The sequence below is a fragment of the Triturus cristatus genome, chromosome 4_1, assembly GCF_964204655.1.
Source record: "Triturus cristatus chromosome 4_1, aTriCri1.1, whole genome shotgun sequence".
NCBI classification, from domain to species: Eukaryota; Metazoa; Chordata; class Amphibia; order Caudata; family Salamandridae; genus Triturus; species Triturus cristatus.
In genome coordinates, this window is record NC_140585.1 from 884,835,874 (window position 1) to 884,858,583 (window position 22,710).

Below are 22,710 nucleotides of genomic sequence, written 5' to 3' on the forward strand. Positions count from 1 at the left end.
AAGTAGGACAGGCCTCCTTGAGGAATCTGTTGCAATTTTAACCTATTGGAGTCTGTGTAGGCCTTATGGCTGTTGTGTATCTTGATGGTACTTGCCCGCAGGCTGAGGGGATGGGCTTGCTATTATATTCATGTGCTTGACTATTGATGAGGATCCCCCGGAAGAGAAGGATAAGTTACTTAACTGTAATCCCAGTTCTCTTACAGGGGTATCCTCAACAAAGTTATAAGCAACCCCCTGCCTCCCCGGGCAAGTGAACATGATACATTTAATTCTTTGTAAAATGGTCTGCAGATATCCGCAAAGAACTACTGACCTAACTGTCACCCCTGAGGCATGATGGGGAGCTGGGGGTCATGGCTGCCTTAAAGGCACGGTGCCAGTTTATGTGGGTTAGCTTTTCGGCTTTCTACACTAATGTTTCTACAATGCAGCCCTTGTGCTGGCAATGTTTCTTTCATTATTCCTTGCAGGATTGTGCTTTTCTGCTGTATATTAAAGCAGTTTTCAAAGACTTTCTTTCTCCCTGCTTTATTGGAAAATGTTTATGTACATGACAATTCATTGCAACATTGCTCAGCATGTCTATGGGAGGCTGCATTGTGTTTTTTTAGATATAGATAGATAAATAGATCGATCTAGAGTTACATATAGTTTTCACATATGTGATGTTTCCGGGGTCTCGCACATGGGCGGGAATATTCATGTGCTCAGGACTTTGATGAGGATACCCCTGGAAGAGAACTAGGATTACAGGCAAGTAACGTATCCTTATTCTCCAGTCTGAGACCTATCTACAAGACTGAGTTGATTTATGTTTCTGCAGAATGACCGAGATGGTGATCTTGGTGTAGCTGTGCTTGAAGCCACTCTGCTCTGCTTCATCGAAGGCAATCGAAGTACACCTATCTCTCACAGAGATGGCTGTGAACAGGTCATGTATGCCACCTAAACTATTTACTTAGAGAAGAATAAACCTTGTGATCATAATGTCACAAGAGAAAAACATGAGATTTCTCTTGCATGCTCAGGATAAAGCCTAAAGCCATTATGCTTTTTTTCTAAACACACCCTATTCAGATTAACTCATGAATATCTGAACTATATGCATGCTATCCAAATAATCAAAATGTAATGCACATTTTCTCTAAAATAGAAATAAATACGTCATGTGGGGGGGAGGGTGTTAAAAACACATAAGGCTAAATAAAGCACAATCTGAAGGAATTAGGTTCTTTATTTAGATGATCGATGTTGCAGTAGAGAAATTTAAAGACCACAGGACTACTGATCCCTGCTCAACAGTTCCATCCGCAATAGACACATTTTAGAAGATACTCTGAATCTTTTGTATTGCTGTCAATAGCCCTCTCAGCGGGTATAGCAACCCATTCAGACTTTTTATGGTGGCAGGTGTAGAGGAAGTTCCAAAGGACGAGACCATCTACAGTAGCAGCAGCACTCCTCATCATCCTCTTTGCACAGCTGTTAAACTTCTTTAGTTTACACTCCACTTTCTTATTGAGACTAGTAGGTGGAAGAATCAAGTGTTGCCTGTCATACTGGCATTTTAATGCGCAACAGACTGATGGGTCCTTCACATGATCCAAGTTGGTTATCCCACATCTCCCTACTTTACTCTCTGGTGTTGGCTAAGCACACCACAATTCTTTCAAAGCAAGTGGTTATGTTGCTTGCCAAAGGGGCGATCAAACTGATACTGAAGATGGAGAGTGGACTCGACTGTTTCTCCCAGTAGTTTCTTGCCCCTAAGAAGACTGGGACACTAAGATCTATTCTAGACCTCAGACTCTCTACCTCTTTTCTTAAAAAGTGCACAATGCTGACATTTTGCTCAGGGTGGACTGGTCTTTGATCCTGAGGACTGGGTTGTGTCCCTAGACCTCAGAACTCTTACTCCTACTTTCATGTGGTAGTACTGCACTCCCACTAGGACATACCTCCGCTTCGCATGGGTTTGGCTCTGTCAGACCGCTTCCAATATACCACAGTGCACTTCAAACTTTGTCAGCTGGTCTTTACGCCAGTACTTTTGGTGATAACCGCATATGTTTGCCGGTTTGGGGTACATAGTTCGGTAATGAGCGGCTGTTGAAGGGGCCTCGCTGTAGCTAGTTTTGGACCATCTACAGAAAAGTGTAATTGCTTTCTATGCTGTGTGGCTCCCATCAGGGATTCCCAATTTCATTTCCAGCTGGTACAGAGGATTGCCTTTATTGGGGCTGTTTTTGACCGATTTTCCCTGAAGGCATTCCTGCTCTCTCAAGGAACCCGGGTGATTCAGACTATAATCCTGATGTGTAGGGAGAGTTTCTGTTCCAGCCTTACTGGTTCTGAGACTGCTTGGGCTATTGGCATCCTGCATCCTGCTGACTGCTTGATAGTTGACTTACAAAGGCCTTTCAGTGGAATCTGCTGCTGCAGTGGGCCCATCACTGGGAATGTCTTTTAGAAAGAATCTACATCTTTGAAGAGACGGTTCAGAACCTTTGATAGTGAACGACTGATGACAGCCTGACGTAGGGCAAGCCGTTTTACTAGTCTTATCCAGAGCTCTCAATAGTGCTGGATGCGTTCTCTGAACTGGGGAGTTCATCTGAGCGAGGCAGAGATCAGAGGTCGTTGATTGTAGATGGAGCAGCTCTGCTAAATAAATCTTCTGGCGCTGAAAGCCAGCCAATTGACCCTAAAGGCCTTTCTGCCTTCCATCAGGGGCAGGTTTATTAAGGTACTGACAGGCCACATGATTGCCATGTGGTATTGTAGCAAGCTCAGCAGAATAGGATCTTGTGACCTTTGCATGGTGAATCTGAGGCTTAGGAAAGTATTGTCAAGCTATTGATAGACAGTCACATAAGCAGATCCCTCATCTGGGCAGACAAACTCAACAGGGGTCATCTTGCTGATTATGAATAGTGTTTCCACCCAGAGGTAGCATAGGGCTTCTTTACCCTGTGAGGTGTACCCCTATAGACCTATTTGCTACTTACATGTCACTCATTGTCCAGCCTTTTGTGCTGTAGAGTTTCCCCAGTAGTCTCTAGCAGCTTCCTTACTCCTTTGGTGGGACTCTGGACTTCTATGGGTTTGTGATCTCGGAGAGCCTAAGGAAAATTGGACAGGACTGAGCACAGTTGATCCTGGTAGTCCTGGATTGGGCCAGGAAGACCTGGGACTCTGAACTGATTCAGAACAAATGCCCTCCACTTTGTGAGGATTTGCTGTTCCTGCAGCAAGTAGATTAATGCATCCTAACCACTTTCATGCTTTGAGATTGAACTAAACCGACAGATTCTCCAGTCTACCGCCAAAGTTGTTTAGTGTCGGCATCCTTCCTCCAAATCCGTTTATTCAGGCTGGTGGCCCAAGTTTGTTGCGTGGTGCAATTGAAAGCTGGGTGACCCCTACAGTCTAGGTTGCCTCACATACTTTTGTTTGTGTTATCTTTGGCTTGGCAAGAGTTATTTAAGCCCATATTAAGGGTAATTTATCAGACCTTTCCCCCCTTCCATCGTTTGCCTGATTAAGCCCTCGTTATTCCGATCACCTTTTGAGAGGCATTTTTTAAAAGGGCTTTAACCGGTTGCCCTCTGCAATATGCCACATGGGCCATCAGTTTAGTTCACACATTCTTGATGTGTGCTCCTTTCAAGCCTCTTCGTAGTACTCCGGTTCCTGACTCGGAAGACCGCGTTACTTGTTTTGGTTACTTCTTTGCATTGCATCTAACAGTAGGCCTCATCGGTTCAGCCTCATTGACTACTGTTTGTGTGACACTGGTGCTTAGACCCTGCATCCTTTATCCCAAAGGTTATTTTGCCTTTCCACATTGGGCAGTCCGTTATGCTTCTTAAGTTTCTGGGTTTCTTTCTGCTAAATCCTTCTAAAGAGGAGAGGCTATGCTGGTTGGATCCACATTGAGCATACTGAGTAGTACCTGGTAGATTGTCACCTATTTGCTGGGTTCACTGGTGTGAAGAAAGGAAAGGTGGCGAGGAAACTGACCTTGTCCGGATGGATTGTTTTCTGCATCAAACTGTTTTCGGTCTTGGCTCCCCCTACAGTCATTAGGGCTCATTCTACCAGTGTGAAAAATGTGACTAAAGCTGGAGTTCAGGGATGTTCCAGTTCTGGACATTTGCCGGGTATCTATGTAGGGTTTTGTCCCTACTTTCTCCAGACTCTATTGCATTGATTACCAATTTTGCCTACTCGGTTTTGCAAGACTTCCGGGTGAAAAGTCCGATCCTCTGGCCCACCTCATTGGAAGTGATATTTCTTTGGTATTGATTCTCACTAGGAAACATTTGTGGTTAGAAGTTTCCATTAACATAATGAATTACTTGCCTTCTACAATGCTCTTCCTGGTGGGTTATCTATTTAAATGCAGATTCCTCAATGCCCACCCACAACCCTATTATGTAGAGCGAACCTTTAGGTATAAGTAATGTCCCAAGTTAACTTTTGCACTGTGAAAGATCAGTTATGTTAGCAACTCCATGTTTTTGGGCACAAAATGGTCTAATGAATAAACTGGCACCAGCTTAAAAGAGTGGCACCTTTGTGCAGCTTAGTGTTGTCATGTTCAGAGGCGGACAGAGTTGCAATGGAGATCGATGGCAATGCCTGTTGGTGTATAGAAGCGATTGCAAGAGTTTTCGGGTCCAGTTATGTGCCTGGTGAGATTCACAAGGTGCGAAATCTGCAGTTAGTTTATCCGCCAGATTGAGCGCTACCATAGGTAAGTAACTCATATTCTCCAACCCAAAAAGCGCCATCAATAAAGTTCACATTACGTATGTGGACTTTCCACCTACCGCAACTGCTAATCCTTGATTTGAGTGGGGAAAGAAAACTTGCACTAAACCAAACGATACATCTCGAATCTGATTATACAAGAAATCCCAAAAGTGTACAGAAGCGCAAACTCTATACCGCTTGTAGTGGTTGTGCTGTAAAACTGTAATTGACCTAACACACTGGAGTGCAATGTGATGTTGTCCCCTTAACATAGTCCATTAATACATTTTTAGTGCCGGTCTTGGAACACAAATCTTCAGCTCTACATCAAGACTGTAGAATAGCTATAAATATGAAATCCAGCTGCTAGTCAGCAATGCAATATTGACATCCCATTGAGGTGTTGTTTGCAACTATTGTTTGTAGAATACTTCTGTACTCGCTGAACCTGGACCTTCTCATATGGATGTTATTTCTTTCTTCGTTTATAGGAAAGCTCTGCTGGAAGCTCGCTGGGTATTTTCTCTGGCCATTTGGTAAAGTAATTCAGAAGGTATAGTATGTTTTGCAATGTTTTGTATGGAGGGTTTGTCTTCACTGGAATACAGCCTTACCGCAAGCCATTGTGAACAGTCCTCCCTGATGTAATGTCTGTGGTAGAAGATGCCCTGTCAAGGAGCATTGAATGTTGTCGTGGTGAATGTAAATACTCCCACTAGTATCCGAAACCAGGATCTCCCAACAGCCATCTCTGATTGATGATGCAGGATATTGTTCTCCGGTAGGAACGCCCTGGACCTGTGCAGAACTGGTCCTCTGTCGTAGTCTAGTTATACAACAGAGGAGGCAGTACAGGAAGGCTGAGTTTAAATGTCAGTCTTGTGTATCATGTGGTGTAAGATTTGCATTGTCAAGTTGGCCTGCTAATGGGGACTTTTTATTCTGAGCTGAATGAACCAACGTTTGTGTAAAGTTGTTGGAGGTAGTTACAGCAGTGGCTGGATGTGTATGGCACCTAGGACTGTTAGAAATTCTGAGCAGGCTAACAAAAAAGGCAATTCCGATATTATCTTAGATTAATCCGTAGCCAGCCTGTGATTCCTTAAGGAGGAATTTAATGATTTGTTAAGCATTTCAGTGCATAGTTAGACTAAGGATATCCCTCAGTTCGAGGCATGTGGGCTGCTGAATTCATATCTGTGCATAGATCGCCGCCTAGTGTTGGGTCCGGATGTTTGCACGTTGTTGTCCTGGAAGAGTCTTCGAAGTATCCTTGGATAGGTGACTCCTCCCCTGGACTACAGTGCGCATGGGCATCCTCTCCATCCTCAGATTGTTTTTTTCCGCCATTGGGTTCGGATGTGCTATCTTAGCTCAAGTTAGGAAAATATTTTGTCGAGGCCAAAAGGCCTTTAGTTTGCGTCGGTACTGTTTATCGATCGGGTTTCGATACAATCCTGTTAGTTTACTAACTTTCAGCACCGACTTTTTTCGCATTTACCTGTCCATCGACTACTTCGACGATGGAATCGAGGACGCCATTCAAAAGGTGTCCGGTATGCAATGCGAAGTACCCACACATCGACGTCCATCCGGTGTGCAACAAATGCCTTTCGCCGGACCACGACGAATCGACATGCATGGCCTGTGCCCGGTTCCGTTCAAAGAAGAATCTACGGAATCGACGAGCGGCGAGACTCGAGGCGCAGCGCGCGGCACCGGCCCCAACAGACATCTTCGACGAGGCCGAAGACGTCGAGGAATTAGAAGTCTTGCCCTCCAGTCCCGTTTCCGAACACGAACCCGGATCGGACGAGGTAGACGAGTCACTCTTCCACAGAGGTGAAGACGACACCGAGGTAGGAGACGACGAGGAGGCCTTAGGGGCCGAAGAGAGTAGCTCCAATGATGAACAAGGCCTACCTGTTCAAACCGAAGAAACACCAGTGCCACAGCCTATGGCTCCGGTCGAGGGATCGCCTTCGGGCCTTACCCGAGACCCATCCCGCAGTTCTTCGGCCCCGCCCTCGGGCCCGGCCTCGGACGTTCAGCGGCAGCCATTACTGCATAAACAAGCTGGTTTCCCTACCACAAAACCGAAACCGAAAGCTGCTCCGGTTCCACCGAAACCGAAACTGAAAGTGGCGCTGGTCGGATCGAGGCCTTCCACGCCTTCGACGCCAGCGCAACGCGTCGGCACCGACCGCACCAAGAGAGACTTCGGTGCCGAACTTGAAGCGGGCGACGTTGGAGTCGACAAACGGAAAAAGGCCATCTGCACCGACAAACCTGCTCGGCTACCGGCACCAACGACACCGAGGGCCGTACCGCCTGCTGCGTCTCGCATCGCTCCCTCGACGACACCTAAGCCTCACGTATCGAAGGCTTCGACGGTGATCTCCGCACCTCGACTCGATGAACCGCCGGCGCCGAAAAAATCCACGGCCGCCTCTACAAACCTGGCCGGTGCCAAAGCCTCAAAGGCGCCCCAAGTACGACCTGGTGCGACGCAAGGCAGCAAAACCACGGCTGTCCTCCAGGACACGTCGGGTTCCGGTTCGATCGGAGCTCCAGCAGCCTCTTCGGTGCCGGCCAACATTACCTTCGGCTTGCCTCCGTCGACAATCCCAAAAATGTTCCAACTCAGGACACGGGTCACCCAACCTACGGTCACACCTGCTGAGACGTCTCCGGCACGTGTCATCGACGCCGACACTGGCAGGATGATTCTCCACGACCGAAGGATAACTTCGGAGCCGCCATTGGACCCTTTCAGGATCCCACTAAAGAGGAAGTTGCCTGTAGAATCGGAACCTCTCCTTTATGAACCCTTCCATTCATCCTACCAGGATCCACACCGGTTCTCCCCCACACGCTCCGATACGGATGCATTGGAGGACTACATGGATGACCAAGTCCCCTACCATGTAGACACAGACCCTGATGACCAGCAGGACCCTGATCAAACTTGGGGCGACCCTGCAGACCCCAGTGCACCTCTCGATGCACAGGACCAACAACTCTATGGGGCAAAAACATCTCCTACGGAGGATACTGCGGCGTTCAACGCTCTTATTGAACGTGCTGCAAATAACCATGGGGTACAGCTTCACTCTGATACCATCGAAGATGACTTTCTAATGGACACCTTTGCATCCTCAGAAAGACATGTAAAGACTCTGCCAATGTTGAAGGGGGTCCTCAAACCAGCCAAGGACATTTTCAAGGAACCCACCAGGGCACGAGTGATAAACCCCAGGATTGATAAAAAATACAGATCAGCACCTGGGGATCCTACTTACATCAGAGGCCAATTACCACTCGACTCCATCGTCGTAGCGAATGCACGCAAGAGGGCACACTCGCAAACGACAGGTGACGCTCCTCCCCCGGACAAAGAGTCCAAGGTGTTAGAGACCTCTGGCAAGCGAGTTGCCGCCCAAGCTGCCAACATATGGCGCATAGCCAACACTCAAGCGCTCCTTGCTCGCTATGATAGAGCGCACTATGACACACTGGAGCAAATATTCCAACATCTCCCTGACCAGTTCAAGGAAGGCGCAGAAATGCTCATCAGAGAAGGACAGCTACTCACGAACGCTTCCATCAAATGTGCACTAGATGCTGCAGACACGGCTGCCAGAGCCATAAACACAAGCGTCATGCTGCGACGACATGCCTGGCTACGGATCTCAGGATTCAAGCCTGAGGTACAAAACAATATACTGAACCAGCCCGTCAACCCCGACTATTTATTCGGGCCAGAGGTTGACACCACCCTCGAAGATAAAAAAGGACACGGACACTGCAAAGTCCATGGGCGCCCTACAAACTCAGTCCTTTCGGAGCAGCTCCTTTCGTCGCCCCGGAAACAAGGGAGCAGGTAGAGGACAGGGGTCACAACAAACATATAACAAAGGCAATACACAGACCCCCTACGATAAAAACACCCGAGGTGGATATCGTGGCTCCAGTACAAAGGGAAGAGGACGTGGCTACGGCAACACCAGGTCCTCCCCCAAGAACAAGCAGTGACGCCCTCTCCCTTCCTCCCGACCACATAACACCTGTCGGGGGAAGGCTACAAAGGTTCCTGTCCACGTGGAACTCCATCACCACGGACAGGTGGGTCAAAGATATTGTAAAATACGGTTACTGTCTGGAGTTAACTTCCACTCCACCCACAATACCACCAAGAAGCCGTCCTATGTCCTCAGAGCACTTAACGCTCTTACAGCAAGAAGTGCAAAGTATGCTTCTAAAAGGCGCTATAGAGGTCGTACCCATCCACGAGCAGGGTACGGGAGTGTACTCCCTCTACTTCTTAATTCCAAAAAAGGACGGGTCGCTCAGACCTATATTAGACCTGAGACCCCTGAACCAGTACATTCTTTCAGAGCACTTTCACATGCTCACTCTACAGCAAGTCCTTCCGCTTCTCAAGCAGGGAGACTTCCTAGCCACACTGGACCTCAAGGATGCGTACTTTCACATACCCATCCACCCCTCACACAAAAAATACCTCAGGTTCACTGTTCAGGGGCAGCACTATCAGTTCAAAGTCCTTCCCTTCGGCGTGACAACAGCGCCCAGGGTTTTCACAAAGTGCCTAGCTACGGTGGCAGCACATCTACGGAGGCAGCATATACACGTCTACCCCTACCTAGACGACTGGCTCGTTCAAGCGAAGTCAGCCCAGCAATGTGCAAGCCACATGTCCCGCACCATTCACCTTCTTCACAGTCTGGGATTCTCACTAAATTATCCAAAGTCCCATCTCCAGCCCGCACACGTACAACAGTACCTAGGTGCGACTATAGACACTCTGGCGGCCACAGCTCAGCCAAATTTAGTGAGGATCAACAGCATACAACTGCTGATCTCCAAGTTCAAACCCAATCACTCACTTCCAGCGCGAGTGTTTATGCAGTTGATAGGCATGATGGCCTCCTGCATCTTCATAGTCCCGCACGCGAGATTACATATGCGCCCACTTCAGGAGTGCCTAGCACGTCAGTGGAATCCGGCTCAAGGACAGTTAAAGGACCTAGTGTTGGTGAGCGGTCGGGCATACAACTCTCTGCATTGGTGGAATCCACAAAACCTTTGCAAGGGCCGGCCATTCCAAGAGCCTGTCCCACAGATAGTACTGACAGCGGACGCGTCTCTCCAGGGATGGGGAGCTCATGTACTCCACTACACAGTGCAGGGACTATGGACAACACAACAAAAGAAGTTGCACATCAACCTTCTGGAACTGATGGCAATCTTCCTAGCCATGAAGGCATTCAAAGTACATCTATGCAACAAGGTCGTGTTGATCCGGACGGACAACATGACCGCAATGTACTACATACAGAAACAGGGAGGAACACACTCTCCACAGTTGTCTCATCTGGCTCAGAGCATGTGGAAGTGGGCCATTCAAAGGAACATGTTCCTCATGGCGGAACACCTCCCTGGCAAAGACAACCAGATGGCGGATCTGCTCAGCAGACACAGCCACCAGATGCACGAGTGGGAGTTACACCCATCAGTACTCCAACCGTACTTCCAGCAGTGGGGTCATCCGGAGATAGACCTATTCGCGACAAGCGAAAACGCAAAATGCCAAAGCTTCGCCGCCAGATTCCCACATCCGCAGTCGCAGGGCAATGCGATATGGATGAACTGGTCCGGCAGATTTGCGTACGCTTTTCCCCCAGCGCCATTGATACCGCTAGTGGCCCGCAAACTCTGACAACACTCCCTGACACTCGTCCTAGTTGCTCCCACGTGGGCACGCCAGCCGTGGTACACCACCTTCCTCGAACTTTCCGTGGTGCCGCATCAAAGGCTGCGGATCAAACCCGCGCCTTTGACGCAGAACCATGGAGAGGTTCAGCACCCAGATCCGCAACAGCTGAACCTGGCGATCTGGCTCCTGAAGTCCTAGAGTTTGGCTATCTCAACCTGCCACCTGACTGTATGGACATCATCAAGGAGGCCAGGAGACCCACTACCAGAGCTTGCTATGCAGCCAAATGGAAAAGGTTTGTCATTTATTGCGGTAATAATGACATCAACCCGCTGGACGCATCCATCCAAAACATCATCTGTTACCTCTTACACCTATATCGATGCAATCTGGCGTACACCTCTATACGTGTCCATTTGACCGCAATCTCAGCCTATCTGCAAACCAGGCAGCACCTCTCTCTATTCAGAGTGCCTGCCATCAAAGCATTCTTGGAAGGACTCAAACGAGTCATTCCACCAAGCCACCCACCAGCTCCAATGTGGAACCTCAACTTGGTCCTCACACGCCTGATGGGTCCACCCTTTGAACCTCTACACTCATGCGAGATTCAATTCCTTACCTGGAAAGTGGCCTTCCTTGTAGCGATCACTTCCCTAAGAAGAGTTAGTGAACTCCAGGCACTAACCGTTCAAGAGCCATTTATACAGGTTCACACCAACAGGGTCGTACTACGTACCAACCCCAAATTCATGCCCAAAGTAATATCGCAGTTCCACATGAATCAGACTATTGAACTGCCAGTTTTCTTCCAAAACCCACAAACTGTTGCAGAAAGGGCACTACATACACTAGATGTACGGAGGGCCCTCATGTACTACATCGATAGGACTAAACCCTTCAGGAAGACAAAACAACTGTTCGTTGCCTTTGCCCCACACCACAAAGGTAACGCCATCTCCAAAGCAGGGATAGCCAGATGGATAGTTAAGTGTATTCAAATCTGTTATCAAAAAGCAAAACGCACATTAACTATTCCACCACGAGCCCACTCAACACGTAAGTTGGGGGCTTCCATGGCCTTCCTAGGAAATATTCCCCTGCATGATATATGCAGAGCAGCCACATGGTCCACTACACACACATTTACAAAACACTATTGCGTAGATGTGCAGTCAAAACAGCAGGCAGCTGTAGGACAGGCTGTTCTCAAAACACTTTTTCAGACCGCTGCAGCTGGCACGGGTAGCCGCCGCCAATAGAGGGCACTGCTATGTATTCTATGCACAGATATGAATTCAGCAGCCCACATGCCTCGAACTGAATATGCTACTTACCAGTATGCATCTGTTCTTGGCATGTAGGGCTGCTGACATTCATATCGCCCTCCCTCCTCCCCGGCGCCTGTCGCAGCTGCAGCTCTCAGAATTACTGCAAGCATGGTCATCACTTTCTGTATCTACTCCATCACTGCCACAATGGCGAAAAACAATCTGAGGATGGAGAGGATGCCCATGCGCACTGTAGTCCAGGGGAGGAGTCACCTATCCAAGGATACTTCGAAGACTCTTCCAGGACAACAACGTGCAAACATCCGGACCCAACACTAGGCGGCGATCTATGCACAGATATGAATGTCAGCAGCCCTACATGCCAAGAACAGATGCATACTGGTAAGTAGCATATTCAAAATCTGTCAGGAGTTCTTGGAAATGCATAAATTGATGCACCAGATGTTGGTCTGGGTCTCAGAGTTCAAATCACCTACACCCTGTAATTTGAACCTGGGCTTTCAATTGAAGTCATCAGTTGCCATGACACCCGTTGGTGCAATCATTTAATTACCTGCTCCTATTATGTGCTCTTTTGCTTATCTAATATATTGAAAATACCAAAGTTGGTAAAGGATTTGTTGTTGTAGCGCTTCCAGAGTAAGGAGCCTCTTTGTGTTGGGATGATGCTGCAGTTACTGTATTCCACAGTGTAAATTGTCCTTGATTCTCCAATCCTTCCACTGAAATACTTCCTTTGCTCCTGGGTGCTGAGAAGGCATTCCTCATGGCAAAGATGTGTGAGTGGCAGTGATGTAAGAGAATGGTTAGCAAAGTCACGGGGTCTACTGCATTCACTGTAAAGACCCATAAGCAACCTGTAGGTCATAGAATTGAACAAAGCAAGACTGGCTCAGGCTGACTTTTACTCATCTAAGGCAAATATAAGTGCCATATCATTGGAAAGGCTGTTCATTTTCTAGTTTCTTATTCAAATAATCAATCTTAGTTTAGTTGGGCCATTTTTTATTGAAGGAAATGGCCATCTTTTGTGAGGTCTTCCCTTCGGTTCCATTCAAATGTCCAATTTTTTCATCTCTATGCAAGTTTCCAGTTATGTAGCAGGCCTATTCTTCTAATCTTCATATTTACATTTGTCACCAACCAGACAAGAACTTTGAGGCCTTTGGACTTTGCCTCAAGTAGATTAAGGATTAGATTCATGGGAACTACCTCCATCGTAACTGTTATGAAACTTAGGCTATTTCCCTTGGCCTCAAATGAAGTCCTAAACCGCAAACTGCATTTGCCCTGTCTTTTTTGATCTTGCAAATCCATCTTTCATATACTAATTACCTGTGGAAAATGCCTACATAGGTTGCATGCAATGGCTCAGTTATTTTAGAGAAAAGGACCTGACCCTCATAACTTAGAGAGCAGGTGACCTTGGCCTTTGGTACTCGAGACCGATGTATTCTGTATCATTGCATACATAAAAATATTAGTTTCTCTTCTCATGGATGCTTATAACCGCAGATTCCTCACCTTAGAATATCGCCCAAGTGCCAGACTAGATCATAAAAATATTGTTGAATTTCTCCCGCACGGTGACTGGTGGCTTCCATACTGTCCAGGAAGTGACAGAACAGAGCAGCACATGAACTTCAACAATATGCGCTGATGTCAGTTCCTTTAGTTCCATGCCTTCGGAAGATAATCCAGAGCTCTGCACCCAGCTTGCCTGTCTCCAGAGTACTCCTAAAGAAGTTTAACAGTGTGCTAGGAAACTCTGCCCAACTCAAATAACTGGCTTCAAGCCATGCTGCAACTCTAGGAAGCAGATGTTTGTCACGGACCAACATGACATGCGCCTTTGGTGTCGTGATAAAAAGCACCCTAATTCAATTTGAAACCAGACATGAAGTTATAAGTTGGCAGACAAAAAAAATAGTTAGTCATGCTAGACTTGCTTCCTATCCAAGTTGCGGTCCTGGGTAGTTCCAGTGACTGCTCAAGATCTTCAGGTGAGTCCAAATGCAAGCATAAGAAAGCAAGTGGGATTCAACCCCATCCTGACACCCACTCCAAAGAGAATGTGTGAGGCTATCAAGGCTCAAGTTTTACTCCCTTGAGGTCAACCACTCCAGAACTGCTTCCTCGGTTTGTCCTGACGCACCGTTGTTCCCCAGCGCTGTTGTTGACCCAGCAGCAGATTGAGGACTTCAAAGAGGACAGGCTGCAAATCTTGTGTCTTTCTCTGGCTACCTGTTTTGTTCCTTTGGGCACTATGAAACCACAGGGGCACTCAGTTCGGTTACACACTGAAGTCCTTACCTTGAACCTTCTGTTTCTATTGGACCTGTTATGGGGTCATGCCAACTATGTTACAGACTTATAATCAAGCCCGGCGTTCCCCACCACCCCGACGCTTGTCTGATCCCTTTGTTTTCATTTAATGACTCCCTCACATGCGGGGGCGCTAGAGGACCCTCAGCAAGATGGTCGCACTTGCATGACGCTCCTTGCAGCCCAGGACCAACATCCTTAACGATCCTGCCCAATCTCCACCTACAAGAACCTAAATTGTAGGGAACAGCATGCGGAGTGCGAACTGATGTCCTCTGGCGAAAAACTAAGCAGATACAAGTTGCTAGACTGAAGGGCTGACCAGACCCGGACTTGCTCTTCAAAATGGCAGGCTCCACCTGAACAAAGCGGAGCTGCAGCCGCCGGAGAAGACGGTGGTACCAGTGGGCAATTGCCCCTCAGGATTTACCACGCGGGAGGGCAGCCTGCGCTTAACCGCCAGAGACTGGCAAATCCACTGACCTGAGCAGGGGCTGCGGTGTGCGCCGGAGGGGGGCGGCGAGAGATCTGCGGCCCGCCGCCATTGTCGGAAGCTGTGAGTAACAGCTAACGAGCGGAGCAATCCGAGCTGGTCAGACCGCCCTGTGGAGGCTCCGGTCGGCTGGTGCGAGGTGTGAACTTGGAAATACGATGGCGGGGTGGCCAAAAACAGAGACCGGGCCTACCATCCTGAACGCTATCGAGAGCTAAGAGGCTGCTATGCTATGCTGTGCTGCGCCGGGTGCGGCCCGGAATCTTGGTATCCCATGCCCGTGGGGAAGAGAGGCGCACTAGAGGACTGCCCGCAAGCCGTGCCTGGGCCTACTACTCAGGCCTTAAGCAAAGACACCTCCTGCTTGCCACAGATATATCGAGCCCTTGTGGGTTGAGAATCGCCGCCACTGGGCCCGAACCGCGCCTCGAGCAGAACCAAGAGACGCTGCAATCAAAGGCACATCCGCTGCACAGCGCCTGACAGCAGGTTAGTTGCGGCCCAAAACACCATTGGCCCTATCCATTCTGCACACGTGACCCCCCCCAGCACCAGCCTATGACAGACTCTCGCTGGTACCCCAGTACGCCCGCACGCTAGAGAACTATCCGTAAGCTATGCCAGGGCCTACAACTCGGGTCTTAAGCAGAGACACCTCCTGCTTGCCATAGCTATAATATTGAGCCCCCAGGGCTGGGAGTTGCCACCACTGAGCCCGGACCGCGCCTCGCACAGAGCCAAGTCAAGCTGCACACAAAGGCCCATTCTCTGCACAGAGCCTGACAGCAGGGCAGTCACGTCCCAAAACACCAGTGGCCATTCTCATCCTGCGCACATGATCCCCAGTATCAGCCCAGGACAGACTCTCGCTGCGACCCCGATACTCCTCCATGCTGATGTGAGAAAACGCCACTACAGCGGAGAAAATAAAGTACGCAAAGGCAGGGGGGCCTACTTCTGGAGAAACTTCACAGGAGCAAGCACAGTGTGAGTGCAGGAAAACTATGGGCAAAAACGGACTCCAAACAAGCAAAGCTACCATTTAAAGCACACAAATCCACCAGGGCTGCTACCGACCCCGAGAACACGATGGCGGACTGCACTAGCTCAGCGGCCCAGACCTCCACGGTTACCTCAAGGAGCTACTCCTAACCATGAAACAGTTTCACTTCAATAGAAGGAAAAATGGACGCTATGAATACCCGCATAGATAATGTCACAAATAAGATTCACCAGCAAGAGGAGCGCATAACAGAAGCAGAGCAGCGCATCTCTACCCTGGAAGACACATCTGCGGGTAGAAAAGAACAGCTACTCAACATGGAACGCCTCCTGAAAGTTATTGCGGCCAAAAATGAAGACCTAGCATCGAGGTCGCGCTGCAATAATAGTCGCATACTTGGAGTGCCAGAGTCCACCAACACAGGCCACATGATGGACTATGTGGAGAGACTACTGACGATAGTATTCGAATGAAGTGCCTTTTCCACTATGTTCATTATAGAAAGAGCACACCGCTCACTGATCGACCCTGCCTGGAGCTCCTGCCAGACAGATCGCGCGTATACTCAATTATCGAGACCGAGCTACTGTGTTGAGGCTAGCCAGAGAACGTAAAACACAGTCCTACAAAGGATCCAAACTGGCCATATACCTGTACTTTACAATGGCAGCTCAGATATGCCTGGAAATAGTTCCTACCAATAAAAAGAAATGACAGCAGGCCAACATCCCTTACGCCATGCTATTCCCTGCGAAACTGCGGAATATGAGAGGCTTGGGGAAACCCCAGGAAACGGCCTCATGTTCTGGCATGTCTAGACTGTCACAATATCCACATCGCAATGCTTCAAGAGACATGGGCCCCACATCCCCGGCTAAATTTGAATCCCGGTAGGTATCGTATAGATGCTGTTCGACATACTCCACTTATGCTCGAAGGACGGTGATACTTATCAAGAAAAATGGCCCATACGTACCAATAGGAGAAATGGCTGACCCTCAGGGATGATACTGTATTACATGGGGGCGACGGTCATCTCACTCCATCACGCTTGCCTGCAGCTATGGCCATAACACCGACGACCCTACGTTCTTCAATGCTATCTGGGGGAAAATACTTGACATTGGTTCCACTCATGTGGCATGCGGGAGACTTTAACCTAACCCTAGACCCAACGATAGATCGACAACGACCACAACCTCCCCACTACACAGGGGCCTAATGACAATTGTTAGAGGTCCTCGCCACACATGACCTGATCGCATGGCGCAGTTTACACCCAGCCGCCAGAGAGGGCACATGTCACTCCTCTACCCAGTCCATGTGGTCTGCCTCCAGAGTGCTTAATACATGGCTTATGTCTTCTCGACACCTGCTGAGAACCTACTCTGACCACTTGCCGGTAATGCTAACCCTGACTCCACCCTGCTCACTGTCTCCTTACCAAAACTGGAGATTGCCAAGGAATGCTCTAAGACCTCCGATTCCAAACTGAATTAGGTCAGGAGATCACTGATTTCTTCCCACGTAATATTGATACTGTCCCTCAGTTCTCCACGGTCTGGGAGGCATTCAAGTTGACTGTCAGAGGAATTTGCACTGCAAAAAGGGGGCGGCATATTGAGAGATATCCGCAATACGCTTCGACATTTAGAAAGTGAACTCAAACAACTCGAAAATCAAATGTGATCAGTCCCAAACTCACTTGAAGGGCCAATTCAGAGACAAACTGCCACAATATCAAGATACTGCAGAGAGAGAATGTAAGTTCCGCGGTAAATACTACTGTGCCCGACAATATGGGGAAGAGGGAACATCCTGGAAAGGCCTTAGCTGAGCTCACTCGAAAACCCAGATTCTCTAATACTATACTTGAAATTACAGATCACAAGGGCGGGGTATCGGAGACACTCCAGCCATACTAGACACCTTCCATGCGTTCTTCACCAAACTATATACAACACACAGGACTCAACCTATAGAGTTTGTGCCCTATTTTGAAGACATAGCGCTGGGCTGGTTGGGGGATGGCCAGAGGGAATTCCTCCTAGCAGATTTTGAGGACGAGGAGATACGCTCAGCAGTTATGCAACTGCAATCTGGCCGTGCCATTCTCCGTTCCAGTTGAGGAAGTTCCGGCTCTGGACGAGTTTTCGAGACTGCTGGCCCCACCGTCGGCGCCGATCGGCCCGAGTCCGGTTATGCCTCAGCCTGAGCCATATCCTCCCTTTCCAGGCCCGGGTCAAGATCCAACGCATTATTTAAATGCAATGTATGGGGTCTTCACTACAGCACTGTACCCCTCTGGAGCGCCTTCGGGTCCCATGGGTCCAATGGCTTTTAACTGGGGGGGGGGGGGGGGGTTTCCTCAAGCCTACCCTTAGGCTCCTTTTATGCCTTATTTGTGGCTTGGACTTGTCACCAGAGTGGGAGATTACTCCTCCAGCGGATACTCCTTCAAAAGATGTGGCTCCCTACCACTCAGTTATTAAAAAAGCAGCGGAGCTTTTGGATCTGCAGCTACCATCTGCTGAGTTTAAGCCGAACATCCTCAGAGGTTTTACATTCTCCCTCCTCTTTGTCAGAACCCTTGCTTCCATTTAATGACGCCATTATTGAACCAGTCATGAAGGTATGGCGTAAGCCCTTTTCAGCTTCTGCGGTCTCTAAAACCAAGCAAGAAGATATAGGGCGGCTCCAGGGGACCCAGACTTTGATTTCCCATCCTTCTCCAGAGAGTCTGGTGGTTCAGGCTGCTTGTTCCAAAAGATCTTCAGGTGCCTTTCCTTAGCTCCCTAGCGACAGGGATGCTAAAAAAAACTTGACCAATCAGCCAAGAAAGTCTTCTCCTCTGCCAGTATGGCTTTAAAATCAACAAATGCCACCTGTCGTTTGGGCCGATATATCCATGCTCTAATGGATTCAGCAAAACAACTGGCCCCGAAGTTGTCAGAGGAGGATAGACAGAACTTTAATGAGGTGCTATCAGACACTCAGGCGGCTGCGTGTCAGGTTATCCAGAGTGGCCTGGTTACTGCAGACTCTGTCGCTAGAATCATGGGCTCTTTTGTTGCCACAAGGAGTGCGTGGCTGAAGTCATCTAAATTCTCCCCTAATGTGCAGGCAACTCTTCTGGACTTGCCTTTTGACGGCTCTGGGATTTTTGGTAAAAAAGCTGATGCTGCATTGGAGAGATTTAAAGAAAGCAAAGCCACGGCTAAATCTCTGGGTCTGCAGACACAACCTAGGGGTTCTTTTAGGAGGTACAGGGGCTTTGAAAGATCGTCCTTTCGGACCTACAGGCAGTCCCAGCAGCAGCAGCAACAGCAACAGAACACCCTGTATAAGACCAACAGGGGCAGAATCGGAGGTCGTGCTCGAGGTCGGCAGCTCTTCCTCCGTCCCTCCCACCACTGCAAAGCAGCCCTAGATCCACCATTCTGGATCATGTTGGTCCTGTGGGGGGCCGGCTTACCCATTTTCTAAAAGAATCGGTTACTACAGACCTTTGGGATCTAGATCTTGTAGAAAATGGGTACACCCTTCCCTTTACGGAATTTCCTCCGAATTACCCTCCTTGCCAAGGTGCTTGCTCGGAGGACCATCTTCTTCTCCTGCAGGAGAAGGTCCTAACGTTACTAAAAAGTGCGATAGAGGTGGTTCCAGAGCAGGGAAGGGGTCAGGGATGTTACTCCCGGTATTTCCTGATTCCGAAGAAGGATGGCAGGCTGCGTCCAATCCTGGACCTCAGGATCTTGAATCTTTTTCTGAAGCAAGATAAGTTCAAGATGCTCACCCTTGCGCAGGTTCTTCAGGTGCTACAACAGAAGGACTGGATGGTGTCGATCGACTTGCAGCATGGGTATTTTCACATCCCCATCCTGAAGTCGCACAGGAAGTATCTCCGTTTTACGGTAGGGTCGCAACATTATCAGTTTGCGGTCCTTCCGTTTGGTGTTACTACTGCACCTCAAGTCTTCACCAAGGTGATGGCAGTGGTGGCAGCCCATCTCAGAAGGTCGGGGATTCCAGTTTTCCCTATCTGGACGACTGGCTGATCAAAGCGGAGTCGCCAGAGAAGGTGCTTCATCAATCTGCAGGATACAACTCAGCTGTTTAACAAATTGGGTTTCTCGATAAACGTGCCCAAATCTCACCTGGTGCCCTCTCAGCGCAACCTGTTCATAGGGGCGGTACTGGACACTACTGTGTGTCGAGCATTCCCACCTCCACAAAGGATTCTCGACATACGAGAAATGATTCCCTTGTTTTACAATGGAGCGGTTGTTCCAGTCCTGAAGGTCCTTCGTCTGCTCGGTCTGTTTGCTTCCTGCATTCTGTTGGTCAACCATGCACGCTGGCACATGAGGGTGCTCCAGTGGTGCCTCCGCAGGCAGTGGTATCAGCACAAGGGAGATCTCAGGGAGTCTGTGGATCTCCAGAGAAGCTGCAGCGGATCTGTCTTGGTGGAGTGTGGAGGGCAATCGGTCTCAAGGAAAGCCTTTCCATCTTCCTCCATCTGTGGCCACGGTGATAAAGGATGCATCCACTTTAGGGTGGGGTGCGCATCTGGGGGATCTGGAGATCAAGGGTCTTTGGTCTCCAAAGGGAAGGTTGCTTCACATCAACCTTCTGGAATTACGGGCGATACGTTTAGCGCTCAAGGCCTTCCACCCTTCCCTTCGCGGTCAGTCGGTTCAAGTCCTGACGAACAACACTATCGCGATGTGGTATGTCAACAAGCAGGAAGGAGTGGGGTCGCATTGTCGCTGCAGAGAGGCTCTGCATCTCTGGTCCCGGGTTCAGGCTCATCAGATTTGTCTGATGGCAAATCACCTGGCTGGAGTTCTGAACGTGCGTGCAGACAGTCTGTCGACAGTTTTCGGCCGACCGCGAATGGAGGCTTCATCCAGAGGTAGTTTTCTTTCGGATGTGGGGGAACTCCTCGGGTGGACCTGTTTGCCACTCACGAGAACGCTCACTGCCTGTCATTCTGCAGTCTCCAGTATCCGATGCAGGGAGCTTTGGGGGACTCGTTTCAGTTTGGTTGGAGCTCACAACTCCTTTACGCGTTTCCTCCCATACCCTTGATTCCTCGGGTTCTGAGGAAGATTTGCCAAGACCGGGCCCTAGTCATATTGATCGCCCCGAATTGGCCAAGAAGGGTGTGGTATACAGATCTTCTCCACCTCTCCTCGTGCCCTCCACTCTGTCTCCCTCTCAGGGCAGACCTCCTCTCTCAGTCGGAGGGGCAGGTTCTACACCCCCACCTCCAGAGCTTACACCTTCATGCCTGGAGATTGAACGGGGCAACCTGAATTCTTTTTCTCTCCCGCCAGATGTGGTAGATGTAATTTTGTCCGCTAGACGTCATTCCTCCAAATCTATCTATTCCTATAGGTGGTCCAAATTTGTTCTTTGGTGCGGAGAGAAGTCTATTAACCCTTTGAGGGCTCGTTTATCCAACATCCTTCAGTTTGCTCTTTCTCTTGCTCAGCAGGGCTTTGCTGTAGCTACTGTTAAGGGATATTTGTCAGCTTTGTCTGTATTTCTTTGCTTGCTGGATCAGCCTTCCCTGTTTGTCACCTATTGTATTACGATTCCTTAAGGGCATTACGAACAAGTTTCCGCCTACTCCTTTTATTGTGCCTCAATGCAACTTAAATCTTGTCTTAACTTACTTGATGGGTTCTCCTTTCGAGCCCTTGCACAAGTGTCCCTTGAGGCGGTTGTCTTTCAAAACAGTCTCTCATTGCTATTACCTCGGCAAGGAGGGTAAGTGAGCTTCAAGCTTTAAGTTCAAAATCCCCGTTCTTGACCATTCATGCTGAAAGAATGGTACTCAAGACCAGGGCTGCTTTTCTGCCTAAGGTGGTTACTCCTTTCCATCTGGGGCAATCCATTACCCTTCCTACCTTCTATCTTCCCCCTCACCCTTCCAAGGAGGAGGAGCGGCTTCACTGCTTGGACCCTAAGAGGGCGGTGAGCTTATACCTTGATAGGACTAAGGACTTTCGAGTGGACGACCAGCTCTTCGTGGGCTTTGTTGGCTGCAGGAAAGGCGGAGCGGTGCACAAGCGCACCCTTTCCAGATGGATTATCTTGTGCATCAAGATTTGTTACTCTTTGGCCGGTAAGGATCCTCCAGAGGGTATAAGGGCTCATTCTACCAGGGCAAAGTCTTCTACTTCTGCCTTATCTAGAGGTGTTCCTGTGGAGGACATTAGTAGGGCGGCAACTTGGGCCTCCCTCCACACTTTCGCGAAGCATTACTGCTTGGATTCCAAGGTGAGGAGGGATGGACACTTTGCTTGTTCCGTTCTTCAGGACTTTCTGGTATAGAAGGGTGGACACCCTCCTCCGGGAGTGGGACTGCTGTGGGAATCTTTTCACAAGGTGAGGAATCTACTGGCAGATGTATCCATCAGAAGAAAGTTACTTACCTTTGGTAACGCTTTCTCTGGTGGATACAGTATCTGCCTGTGGGTTGCTCACTGACCCATCCGCCTCCCCGTTGTCCACCCATGTATACCTACAATTCTGATGATATTGTTTCAAAATTTATTTGTTACTGTCAAAGGCAGTGTTATTTCTTTTGCCTTCCTATATTAGCTCCACACTGTGTGTGTTGTTTTGTATATTATGTACTATGTATACTGTGTATATATATATTGCTGTCAGTCCGTCCGTGTGCCTCGAAGGCACGGAAAAAAGGGCGGAACTGACATCATCATGCCGATGAGGTCTTCTTATGGATCCAGTGACGTCAGCGGAGCCTCGAGCGGAGCAGTGCCTCCGACGTCGTCCTCGTCAGCGTAGAGAGCTACAAAAGTTTCCTAATGTTGCTGGCGCAGGGGATACTCACAAGGTGAGGAATCCACAGGCAGATACTGTATCCACCAGAAAAAGCGTTACCGAACGTAAGTAACTTGCTCTTCTAGTGTAACGCCAGCGTTACACCCCTCTCTGGTGCTACTCTCTCCGGCACGGGCTCGTCCGGACCCCTTCCTAGATGTGCCTCCTCGGTTGTTCCGCAAATTTCCCTAGTGTTGGATTCTTCAGTCAGATTGCAGCAAAATCGGACAGCATCTCAGCATAG

General features: G+C 48.9%; 1 protein-coding gene across 1 annotated transcript in view; it reads left to right on the forward strand.

Moving 5' to 3' along the window:
* Nucleotides 1–22,710, forward strand: part of LOC146855720 (uncharacterized) — a 350,281-nt gene that overhangs the window by 197,581 nt on the left and 129,990 nt on the right. The window contains exon 6 of the mRNA XM_085653625.1: nt 5,253–5,314. Within this exon, the coding sequence (XP_085509751.1) occupies nt 5,253–5,314 (62 nt within the window). The remainder of the gene's footprint in view (nt 1–5,252; nt 5,315–22,710) is intronic.